General features: G+C 37.0%; 1 protein-coding gene across 1 annotated transcript in view; it reads left to right on the top strand.

Moving 5' to 3' along the window:
• The window catches only part of TMEM234 (transmembrane protein 234), a 24,628-nt gene extending 11,312 nt beyond the window's left edge, over positions 1–13,316 (top strand). Inside the window, exons 2-5 of the mRNA XM_053707250.1 lie at positions 4,258–4,409; positions 4,728–4,794; positions 6,050–6,142; positions 11,912–13,316. Of these exons, the coding sequence (XP_053563225.1) occupies positions 4,258–4,409; positions 4,728–4,794; positions 6,050–6,142; positions 11,912–11,982 (383 nt within the window). The 3' untranslated portion in view covers positions 11,983–13,316. The remainder of the gene's footprint in view (positions 1–4,257; positions 4,410–4,727; positions 4,795–6,049; positions 6,143–11,911) is intronic.

The following is a 13,316-nucleotide window of genomic DNA, read 5'->3' as shown; positions in this document are numbered from 1 at the left end:
TTAAAAGGGCCTTTTGCGGGGCATTGCCCCAAAGAAATCGGCTCTTTTACCTGTAAAAAAAAAATACAAACAACCCCCCCAACAGTAAAACCAACCCCCCACACAACCAACCCCCCCAAATAAAACCCTAACTAAAAAAAACTAAGCTCCCCATTGCCCTAAAAAGGGCATTTGGATGGGCATTGCCATTAAAAGGGCATTTAGCTCTATTGCTGCCCAAACCCTAATCTAAAACTAAAACAGGTTGAGCGCTTCTCCCTTTTTATTTATGCAAATTATGACTCTTATGGAAGTCTCCCTAAGTGTGATGCGGGAATCAAGACGTGGACCCATTGCTCAGTGTGCCTAGAGGGATATGGCTGCACCTCACTGACGAGTCCCACAATAGGCCAAAACGTACGTCTGGGGTTTTGTTGTTTCTCTCGTTCAGAGAGGACTTGCCTGGTATTTCGGGGCTGGACTGTACTGTGAAGTCATGATCAGACTGATATGCTTCAGGAAACTTCTTCTCTGTGAAAGGCACATGTTGAGCAAAAAGAGGCTGCTTCTTGGGTGGTAACTAGGCACAGAACAAGCTATTATGCTATTGTGCGTTCCCAGGTTGAGCGCTTCTCCCTTTTTATTTATAAAACTAAAACCCACCCAATAAACCCTTAAAAAAAACTTAACACTAACCCCTGAAGATCCACTTATAGTTTTGAAGAGCCAACATCCATCCTCAACGAAGCCGGGAGAAGTCCTCAGCGAAGCGGCAAGAAGTCCTCAACGAAGCTGGGAGAAGTCTTCATCCAAGCCGAAAGAAGTGGTCCTCCAGATGGGCAGAAGTCTTCATCCAGACGGCATCTTCTATCTTCATCCATCCGGCGCGGAGCGGGTCCATCTTCAAGACATACGGCGCAAAGCATCCTCTTCTTCCGATGACTCCTGTCTATTGAAGGTTCCTTTAAGTGACGTCATCCAAGATGGCGTCCCTTAGATTCCGATTGGCTGATAGAATTCTATCAATCGGAATCTAAGGGATGCCATCTTGGATGACGTCACTTAAAGGAACCTTCATTCGTCGGGAGTCGTTGGAAGAAGAGGATTTCTCCGCGCCGGATGTCTTGAAGATGGACCCGCTCCGTGCCGGATGGATGAAGACTTCTGCCCGTCTGGAGGACCACTTCTCCCGGCTTCATTGAGGACTTCTTGCCGCTTCGCTGAGGACTTCTCCCGGCTTCGTTGAGGATGGATGTCGGCTCTTCAAAACTGTAAGTGGATCTTCAGGGGTTAGTGTTAGGTTTTTTTAAGGGTTTATTGGGTGGGTTTTAGATTAGGGTTTGGGCAGCAATAGAGCTAAATGCCCTTTTAAGGGCAATGCCCATCCAAATGCCCTTTTTAGGGCAAAGGGGAGCTTAGGTTTTTATTAGTTAGGGTTTTATTTGGGGGTTGGTTGTGTGGGTGGTGGGTTTTACTGTTGGGGGGTTGGTTGTATTTTTTTTTTCAGGTAAAAGAGCTGATTTCTTTGGGGCAATGCCCCGCAAAAGGCTATTTAAGGGCTATTGGTAGTTTAGTTTAGGCTAGGTTTTTTTTTTATTTGGGGGGGGGCTTTTTTATTTTGATAGGGCTATTAGATTAGGTGTAATTAGTTTAAATATCTTGTAATTTGTTTTTTATTTTGTGTAATTTAGTGTTTGTTTTTTTTGTAATTTATGTATTTGTATTTAATTTAGGTCATTTTTATTTAATTTAGGTAATTTATTTAATTGTAGTGTAAGGTTAGGTGTTAGTGTAAGACAGGTTAGGTTTTATTTTACAGGTAAATTTGTATTTATTTTAACTAGGTAGTTATAAAATAGTTAATAACTATTTAGTAACTATTCTACCTAGTTAAAATAAATACAAACTTGCCTGTAAAATAAAAATAAACCCTAAGCTAGCTATAATGTAACTTTTAGTTATATTGTAGCTAGCTTAGGGTTTATTTTATAGGTAAGTATTTAGTTTTAAATAGGAATTATTTAGTTATTAATAGTAGGTTTTCTTTAGATTTATTTTAATTATATTTAAGTTAGTGGGTGTTAGGGTTATAATTAGGTTTAGGGGTTAATAACTTTAGTATAGTGGCGGCGACGTTGGTGGTGGCAGATTAGGGGTTAATAAATGTAGATAGGTGGTGGCAATGTTAGGGGCGGAAGATTAGGGGTTAATAATATTTAACTAGTGTTTGTGATGCGGGAGTATGGCGGTTTAGGGGTTAATATGTTTATTATAGTGGCGGCGATGTCGGGAGCGGCAGATTAGGGGTTAATAATTTTATTTTAGTGTTTGCAATGCGGGAGGGCCTCGGTTTAGGGGTTGATAGGTAGTTTATGGGTGTTTAGTGTACTTTGTAGCACTTCAGTTATGAGTTTTATGTTACAGCTTTGTAGCGTAAAACTCATAACTACTGACTTTAGAATGCGTTACGAATCTTGCGGGATAGGCTGTACCGCTCACTTTTTGGCCTAAAAAAAAAAATTTGTAATACCGGCGCTATGGAAGTCCCATTGAAAAAAGACTTTACACAAATTGCGTAAGTTAATTTGCGGTACGGCCTAAAAAGTGTGCGGGACAGCTGTACCTACAAGACTCGTAATAGCAGCGGTAGTAAAAAAGCAGCGTTATGAGCCTTAACACTGCTTTTTTACTCATAACGCAAAACTCGTAATCTAGCCAAATGCTGGTTGATAGCTCACTTAAAAAATTGCTAGCCACTCATTTAAAGGGACAGTCTACTCAAAATTAAATATTCATGATTCAGATAGGGCATGCAATTTTCCAATTTACTTTTATCATCAAATTTGCTTTGTTCTCTTGTTATTCTTTTTTTAAAGCTAAACCTAGGTCGACTCACACTGATTTCTAAATCATTGAAGGCATCCTCTTATCTCAGTGCATTTTGAATTTTTTTTTACAGTTAGTCTGTCAAAAGCACTGAGATAAGGGGTCAGTCTGTAGAGGCTTAGATACAAGGTAATCACAGAGGTCATATGTGAATTAATAACACAGTGTTGGTTATGCAAAACTGTGGAATTGGTAATAAAGGGATTATCTATCTTTAAAAACAATAATGTTTTTCAAGTAGACTGTCCCTTTAAACTGTCTCTGCACAATTTTCATTGTTTTGAAGTACATGACCCTTTAATCTTTTTATCTCATCTGCTGATGCCTGTTAGGGACTAATAAACAAGTGTAGCAGGGTTAACCTTCTAAAGTAAAATATGCATTTCGGTGCTCACAAGAACACCATTTCCAACAGTAAAGTACAGGAAAAGAGAGCAAAAAAATGTATTGCAAAGTTTTTTTTGTTTTTATTTATTATACATTTTATGACAAAAGTGTTGTGTTCTTGGTTCATTTAAACATTAAAATAAGTTTGCACTAACACAAATGTTTGAGGTATTAGTGAGTAAACCTACAAGCTGGCAGTGTCTGTTGTCACTGAAGCAATCCGGGGCTCCAGAGAGCACCCCACTTTGTGGAGACTTCATGTCATTTTGTTTTGTACCACAAAGTTGACAAAAAAAATTAAAACATTTCAATCCCTGCCAAAATAAATAATGCTATTGCAGCAGCACTATATTTCCTACTCCCTGAATTGAATATTGACATTTTAGCATGAAAATTACAGTAAAAACACTATAGCACTGAGCTACTATGTTTTAAAGGGAAAGTCTACTTGAACATTTTTTTGTTTAAAAAGATAGATAATCCCTTTATTACCCATTCCCCAGTTTTGCATAACCAACACTGTAATATGTATACACTGTTTACCTCTGTAAATATCTAAGCCTCTGCAGACTACCCCCTTTTTTACAGTTTTTTTGACAGACTTTCATTTTAGCCAATCGATGACTTATAAATAACTCTGCAGGAGTGAGCACAATGTTATTTGCATGGCACACATGAACTAGCACCGTCTAGCGGTGAAACTGTCAAAATGCTCTGAGATAAGAGGCTGCCTTCAAGGGCTTAGAAATTTCAATATGAACCTACCTAGGTTTAGCTTTCAAAAAATAATACCAAGAGAACAAAGCAAATATGATGATAAAAATAAATTGGAAAGTTGTTTAAAATTGCATGCCCTATCTGAATCATGACTGTCTCTTTAAGTTGCTACCTCACATTACGTGAACCAACTCCACCGGAAACAGACTTAGATATATTTGTTTTACTGGAGTGTTCTTCTGTTTTGTTTTATATTGTCTGTTCAACTGCCTGTCTTTATCTGCACAGGGGATCTGTGCTGTCTGCTCTTGGTGTCCTTGCTCTGGGGAGCTACAAACCCATTTTTGCGTAAAGGAGCAGAAGGTCTGGAGGTTGTAAGAGAGCAAAGGAGTCTGAGGCAGCTTCTCTTTGATGCAGCATTCCTGATTTCCAATTACAGGGTATGGTTCAAGAAGTGCTCAAGTGGACTAGGTTGTAACCAGACTGGATTTGTGCAGATCTATCATATGTCTTGTGTATGGTGTTGCAAAAGTATTTTGCTCTCCTTGTTTTTGACTCTACCTTCCCATCTACCTTCTCCTTTGCTCTGAAATCTGGATGTCACTCTTATCCTTCTGTTTTGTATTCTCTTTTTGTGGCTCTAAATAATAATAATAATAGTATTTCATTCTTACCAATTAGTTACTGAATGTGCTATAACAAAAAACAAAATTGCTCTTACCCTCTGAATGTCAAATTGTCTCCCTCCTGTCTTTCAGTATGTGATCCCCTTCTTGCTGAACCAGTGTGGCTCTCTGGTGTTTTACTTCACTTTAGCCTCGGCAGGTAAGGAATAATAAATAAATATATATATATATATATATATATATATATATATATATATATATATATATATATATATATATATATATACATACATACATACTCACACTGGCAGCAACTCAATGCATTTAGGCATCTAGATGTGGTGAATATGACTTGCTGAAGTTCAAACCGAGCATTAGCATGGGGAAGAAAGGGGATTTAAGTGACTTTTAACATGGTATGGTTGTTGGTGCCAGACGGGCTGGTATGAGTATTTCAAAAAGTGCTGATCTACTGGGATTTTCATGCACAACCATCATTAGGATTTACAGAGAATGGTCAAAAAAAGAGAAAATATACAGTGAGCTGCAGTTGTATGGACAAAAATGCCTTGTTGATGTCAGAGGTCAGAGGAGAATGGGCAGATTGGTTTGAGATGATAGAAAGGCAACAGTAACTCAAATAACCACTACAACCAAGGTATGCAGAATACCATCTCTGCACGCACAACACGTTGAAGCAGATGGGCTACAGCAGCAGAAGACCACACCGGGTGCCACTCCTGTCAGCTAAGAACAGGAAACTGAGGCTACAATTCACCAAAATTGTACAATAGAAGATTGAAAATACATTGCCTTTTCTGATGAGTCTCGATTTCTTTCAGCTGTGACATTCAGATGGTAGGGTCAGAATTTGGCGTAAAGAACATGAAAGCATGGATCCATCCTGCCTTGTATCAACGGTTCAGGCTAATGGTGGTGGTGTAATGGTGTGGGGGATATTTTCTTTGCACACTTTGGTCCCCTTAGTACTAATTGAGCATTGTTTAAATGTCACAGCCTACCCGAGTATTGTTGCTGACCATGTCCATTCCTTTATGACTACAGTGTACCCATCTTCTGATGGCTACTTCCAGCAGGATAATGCACCATGTCACAAAGCTCAAATCATCTCAAACTGGTTTCTTGAATAAGACAAGTAGTTCACTGCACTCTAATGGCCTCCACAGTCACCAGATATCAATCTAATAGCACCTTTGGGATGTGGTGGAATGGGAGATTCACATCATGGATGTGCAGCTGACAAATCTGCAGCAACTGCGTGATGCTATCATGTCAATATGCACCAAAATCTCTGAGGAATGTTTCCAACACCTTGTTGAATCTATGCCACAAAGAATTAAGGCAGTTCTGAAGGCAAAAGGGGGTCCAACCCGGTACTAGCAAGGTGTACCTATGTGATAGATGGTCTAATTTCATTTTTGTGTTCCTTACAGAGTTGTCTTTGGCTGTGCCTCTCTGTAACTCTATGGCTTTGATCTTCACATTGATAACAGGAAGAATTATTGGAGAGGACATTGGAGGGAAGGGTGAGTAATTACATATTGTGAAGGTATTTGTGAACATTAATCAAGATTACAATGTAAAACAGTTAAATATAAAGGGACATTAAATACTTTTGATTTAAAATGTCGAATTATGTGTAGTAAAAATTCTTTGCAATATGTTTCATGATTTATTTTGTCCTCTTTTCATGTGATTTATTTCTTAAAATTGTATGATTTACTAGGATTTACATTTCTTTTTCGATTCCAGATTTAAGTACTTCTGCATATTATTATCATGCTAATCTTTGCTTTAAATACATTATTGTATCTAGCATTTACTTATTTAGTTTTTAATATCCTTTTAAGGTTATTGGTTTAGAGAGAGCGAGAGAAAGAGAGAGATATCCTAGATAAAAGAATTAATAAGTTGAAAGAGAAAAATAATTCCCTCAAAGGATGCTTTTGTTAGCACTGTGTGCCTTGGATCCTAGATGAATACTAAATGGAGTTAAAACTAAAAAGGACAGTATATTCCAAATTTTCTTCCCTTTAATAGCTAATTTACCTTTTATTACGGCAATTTAGATAGCAGATGCCTGTGCTATCCCTACCTATACTGAAAGTTTGTATACCAAAGTATTGGCTATTGAAAAGTTATGTGGTGGTTAGGAGAGAGATAAGTAATATAATGTTAATTTTCAATAGTTCTCTCTCGGTTTTGTGCTTTGATACAGATAACAGAAAGTTAAAAAAATAAGGAAATCGACTTTTCTGCAACCTCAACCCATTTTAATGGATTTTGGTTGCAAAGAACAAAACTAGCAATTTAATGTACAAAATAAACACAGTGAAGAAATTTCTCATACATTTTTATACTCAGCAGCTGGTATAACAAGTTATTTGAAATTATTTTACAGTACACTGTCCCTTTAACCTTTAATGGAATTACATTTAAATCCAAGGAAATATTTACAAATTAGGAACGAGTACTGTATAGTCTGTTTGCAATACTAATTTCCCCATCTGAAAGTAGTTTTGTAATGGTAATAGTAGTACTGTTAGGGATATCTCGTCAAACTTAATTTGACAGGTACCACGCCCCTTTATATGCAAAACCCCGCCCCTTTAAAAAAGGGGCGTAAAATATGGAAAAGAGTGGGCAGATAGGGTGAAAATATTGGGAGGAGAGTGGGCGGGGATCTGCATATAAAGGGGCGGGGATTTGCCTATAAAGAGGCAGGGTTTTGCATATAAAGGGATATGGTTTTGCATATAAAGGGGCGTGAGTAGTACTATTAGGGATATCTCGTCAAACTTAATTTGACAGGCACCACGCCCCTTTATATGCAAAACCCCACACCTTTATAGGCAAATTCCCGCCCCTTTATATGCAGATCCCCGTCCACTCTCCTCCCAATATTTTCACCCTATCCGCCCACTCTTTTCCATATTTTACGCCCCTTTAATGGCTTCTTTTAAGAGCAGTTTAACATTTATTTTAATGTTAAAATAATTCCCTTTTATGGCTTCTTTTAAGAGCATTTTAACATTTATTTTAATGTTTAAATAATTCCCTTTTATGGCTTCTTTTAAGAGCATTTTAACATTTATTTAATGTTAAAATAATTCCCTTTTATGGCTTCTTTTAAGAGTATTTTAACTTGCAATTAAATAAAAAAAAAAAAAACCAGAACACATTTTAATTCAATGTATTCCTAATAAGGGTATTTAAAAAAAAGAAAAAATACAAAATATCTTCTCTTGGTTAATGAAGAAAAATACAAAATATCTTCTTTGTCTAATGGTCGAGCCCCCATCACGCTGAGAAGCTATATATTTTATATCTTCTCTGTGTAATACCCCCGGGCATTACGCAGAGAAGATATTTTGTATTTTTTCTTCTTTTTTTTTTTAAATACCCTTATTAGGAATACATTGAATTAAAATGTGTTCTGTTTTGTTTTTTTAAATTTAATTGCAAGTTAAAATGCTCTTAAAAGGGGCGTAAACTATGGAAAAGAGTGGGCGGATAGGGTGAAAATATTGGGAGGAGAGTGGGCGGGGATCTGCCTATAAAGGGGCGGGGATCTGCCTATAAAGGGGCGGGAATTTGCATATAAAGGGGCGTGGTACCTGTCAAATTTAAGTTTGACGAGATATCCCTAATAGTACTACTGGTAATTAATCCCTGTGAAGTGATCTGTCACTTTGGTTCATGAGCAGAGTTACATACCTGCGAGAGTGGCAGCTTTCTGCCTTTGATAAATTAATTTATGGCAAAATGCATCAAGGGGGTTGCTGGGGATCACAAGGGCTCCTTATTTTAATGGGACACTGATTATACTCTTATTGGCATGCCACTAACACCAATTTTCAATGCCATACTAATTTCATTTTTTGAGAATCTACTTTTCATCTGCAATACACTGTCATTAAAAATTAGAATCAATATTATAAAATGTATCAGCACAGTGTGTAAGCTGTTATCGATACAACTGAAACACCACACACTACACTATCATTGAATTTCACTGTGCCCAGTGGTCATATTTATATTTACAATTCCCCATTTTAGCAGTTGTTCAATGTTTATTGCAGTTACACCAATTGGCAACAATATTATCAGATCCAGATGCTACTTTATACTATATAGTTACACTATCTGGTATCGGTATATTACAGGCTGCTGCTATAAGAAAAATAGTTTAAATCAGGGGTGGACAACTGGCGGCTTAAGGGCTACATCTGGCACTAACTGTTGCTTCCCATTGGGAAAAGCAGAACTAACAACACTTGCCAACATTTTTATTGGTCATAAGAAAAAGCTAAACTAAAAATGTGCGCTCTGGGGATGACCGCAACTGAAAATAGCTCTCTGGAGTTTGAAAAGCAGTCAAAGGACACCCTGCAACTTTATATAAATCTGTCCCTGTGCCACTGAAAATGTTTAGGCAACATAATATTTGTTTGTTTAACCCCTTAATGACAACTGACGTACCAGGTACGTCATTCAAAAACTAACAGTTAATGACAATGGACGTACCTGGTACGTCAGTTGTCTAACAGAGTGCTGGAAGCGATCACAATCGCTTCCAGCAGCTCTGAGGGTATTGCAGTGATGCCTCGATATGGAGGCATCCTGCAATACCACTTTACAAGCCTCCGATGCAGAGAGAGCCACTCTGTGGCCCTCTCTGCACCGGTAGCGATGGTGCCAGTGTCCGCCGGGTGTGAGAGTGCGCGCGCGTGCACGATGGGGTGAGGGTGCACGTGCACCCATTAGCCACACTGACACCAATGAGGTGAGGGCAGAAAGGGCAAAAAAAAAAAGGGATTTTTAAAAAAAATAAAATATAAAAGGATCTGGGAGGAGGTGGGGGTGGGGGTATTGTGGGGGTCTGCTACACTACAGTTTTTAAGTAAAAAATAAAATAAAAATACTTTTTGGGGTTTTTTGGGGGCCAAACTGGGTACTGGCAGACAGCTGCCAGTACCCAAGATGGCGGTAATTAGGTAGGGGAGAGGGTTAGAGAGCTGGAGGGGGGATCAGGGAGGTTGGGGCTAAGGCAGGGGTCCATCACAGCTAAAATATTTTATCATTTTTATTTAAAAAAAAAAAAAAAAAAAACTCTTTTATTTAGTACTGGAGACTTTCTGCCAGTACTTAAGATGGCGGGAACAATTGTGGGGTGGGGGAGGGAAGAGAGCTGTTTGGGAGGGATCAGGGGGTGGGATGTGTCAGGTGGGAGGCTGATCTCTAAAATTAACCCTGCAAGCTCCCTACAAGCTACCTAATTTAACCCCTTCACTGCTGGGCATAATTAACGTGTGGTGCGCAGCAGCATTTAGCGGCCTTCTAATTACCAAAAAGCAACGCCAAAGCCATATAAGTCTGCTATTTCTGAACAAAGGGGATCCCAGAGAAGCTTTTACAACAATTTCTGCCATAATAGCACAAGCTGTTTGTAAATAATTTCAGTGAGAAACCTAAAATTGTGAAAAATGTAAAGTTTTTTTTTTTTTATTTGCTCGCATTTGGCGGTGAAATGGTGGCATAAAATATACCAAAATGGGCCTAGATCAATACTTGGGGTTGTCTACTACACTACACTTAAGCTAAAATTAACCCTACAAGCTCCCTACAAGCTCCCTAATTAACCCCTTCACTGCTGGGCATAAAACACGTGTTGTGCGCAGCGGCATTTAGCGGCCTTCTAATTACCAAAAAGCAACCCCAAAGCCATATAAGTCTGCTATTTCTGAAAAAAAGGGGATCCCAGAGAAGCATTTACAACCATTTGTGCCATAATTGCAGAAGCTGTTTGTAAATAATTTCAGTGGGAAACCTAAAGTTTGTTACAAATTTTGTGAAAAAGTGAACTTTTTTTTTTATCGCATTTGGCGGTGAAATGGTGGCATGAAATATACCAAAATGGGTCTAGATCAATACTTTGGGATGTTTTCTAAAAAAAAATATATACATGTCAAGGGATATTCAGGTATTCCTGACAGATATCAGGGTTCCAATGTAACTAGCGCTAATTTTGAAAAAAAGTGGTTTGGAAATAGCGAAGTGCTACTTGTATTTATTGCCCCATAAATTGCAAAAAAAGCAAAGAACGTGTAAACATTGGGTATTTCTAAACTCAGGACAAAATTTAGAAACTATTTAGCATGGGTGTTTTTTGGTGATTGGAGATGTGTAACAGATTTTGGGGGTCAAAGTTAGAAAAAGTGTGTTTTTTTCCATTTTTTCCTCATATTTTTTTTTTTTTTTTTTTTAGTAAATTATAAGATATGATGAAAATAATGGTATCTTTAGAAAGTCCATTTAATGGCGAGAAAAACGGTATATAATATGTGTGGGTACAGTAAATGAGTAAGAGGGAAATTACAGCTAAACACAAACACTGCAGAAATTTAAAAACAGCCATTGTCATTAAGGGTAAGAAAATTGAAAAATGGTCCGGTCATTAAGGGGTTAATAGCCATAAATCTATATTTGGCCCTTAAGGTATTTATCGGTACCCCTATGTGTTAGAAAGTTGGCCATTGGTGGTTTAGATCATTTCACAGTGATGTAACTACCGGTACCTTTACAAAACTACTTTCATTTAGTATTCATTTGATACATAGCACCACTTCAAATATTTACAAATGATACATGTTATTATAAAATCCATCATTAATTAACCTAATTATGGATATTAACATTAATAGTAGAGTGTGAAAATAGATGCCTTAACCATGTAAATGTAATATCAGTATATATTATATGATTATTTTATAATATCCCAAGGGTATTTATTAAATAAATGTTAAACCGCTCTTCAATTGCAATCTTATTTTTAATTGATTATTGTATTCTTCTCTCATAAGAGCTCTCTTTATTTCCTTTTTTACCATTTTCTGTTTAGGAGCTCACACCAGCCCTTTGGAAAAGAGTGCACCAGATTTATTGTTTTAAGTAATTGAATTTTACTCTGTTTTATTCTTATTTTTTTCAGCACAGAAACATCCTTAAAAATACATTTAATTCCAACAAATCAATATCCCTTTAAGCAACCACATTTATAAAGCAGTTATTTTGAATTGTATCCATGAGCTTTCCTAAAGGCATCTCAGTGCTGGGATAATATGTTTGTTTCTGCTATGTGTATGTTTTTGGTTATATGCATGCAGGTATTTGGGTTTGGATAGGATGTATTGTACCCATTAATGGAAGAGTGTGTGTACTAGCATAGTATATTAATATGTATGTTTTGTGAATATTTTATTTAGCCTTCACTCTTTGTCTGTCTTTTATCCTAGGAGCTTTTCTTGGAATGTTTCTCACCATACTGGGGATCACACTATGTGTTGCAAGTTCTGTTAATGATTGAGAAGCCCCAGAATTTCCTAGTAAAGCAACTTGGTGTACTGATGTGTAACTGAGAAAGTGGATTCAAATCTGAGAATAATAGAATTCAGATCAAGACAAGTGGTACGGGAGAACAAAAGCATGAGTTCAGCAGAGAATTAGAGAGTAAAGATTGTTGTGCGGAAAAGAGTTTACAACGGGCACAAAAGACAGCAAATATTCTATAGTACACTGTCAAAGTGAGTGCATGGTCTTTATACAGATAGCAGCTATGAAATACTTGTCTCGCTCCCTCAATACTTTGGGAAAATTGGGTTATATCAATGTAATAAACTACCAGCTTTGTAATAAGTCCACATAGCATGCAATTAGATTGTACATTGGGAAAAAAAAGAGAAATCTTATATGTGAATATTTCGTTATGCTGTGATGCTGCTTTCAGAACAAAACAATGTTAAAATTGTTATATAACTTCAGATGTATCATTATCATCCCTATTCATAATTGGACATAGATATATATGCAAGGAAAATGTCACCTGAAATGTGTCACCCACTGTTTAAAATCAAGCATTTTTGCAGAAATAACACACTTATATAGTCACATAATTATCATGTCCCCAGTCTTGATAATTGTTGTGAGAAATAATTTAAAGGGCCACTAAACCCAAAATCTTTCTTTCATGATTCAGATAGAGAATAGAAATTTAAACAATATTACAATTTACTTCCATTATTTATTTTGCTTTATTTTTTTAATATCCTTAGTTGAAGAAAAAGCAATGCACATGGTGAGCCAATCACACGAGGCTTCTATGTGCAGCAACCAATCAGCAGCTAGTGAGCATATCTAGATATGCTTTTCATCAAAGAATATCAAGAGAATAAAACAAATTAGATAAGTAAATTAGAAAGATGTTTAAAATTGCATTCTCTTTCTAAATCATAAAAGAAAAAATGTGGGTGGCATGTCCCTTTAAGTTTGCAATTTTTAACACCTTAGGCCAGACATCATCAAACTTGGCCCTCCAGAGGTTTTTGAACTACATTTCCCATAATGCTCAGCCAGCATATCAGCTGGCTGAGCATCATGGGAAATGTAGTTCCAAAACCTCTGGAGGGCCAAGTTTGAGGATGTCTACCTTAGGCGGTCATATTGTCTTCATTGTACACAATGGGTCAGAAAGAGCCAAAACAGCTAGAAACACAGATAATTCTTCATTTGTGCATTATGCGTCAATTATAATATATTGCTGCAGCATAAAAGGGTGCAATTTTGCATACATGTTTTACACAGTTTAAATGTTTTCTGTAAAAAAAAAAAAAAAGTCTGAATAAACAACAAATTACAAACTTT

This window comes from Bombina bombina, chromosome 3, assembly GCF_027579735.1.
Source record: "Bombina bombina isolate aBomBom1 chromosome 3, aBomBom1.pri, whole genome shotgun sequence".
NCBI lineage: Eukaryota > Metazoa > Chordata > Amphibia > Anura > Bombinatoridae > Bombina > Bombina bombina.
The sequence above is the reverse complement of the archived record's forward strand: the minus strand, read 5'-3'. Positions and strand labels throughout refer to the sequence as shown.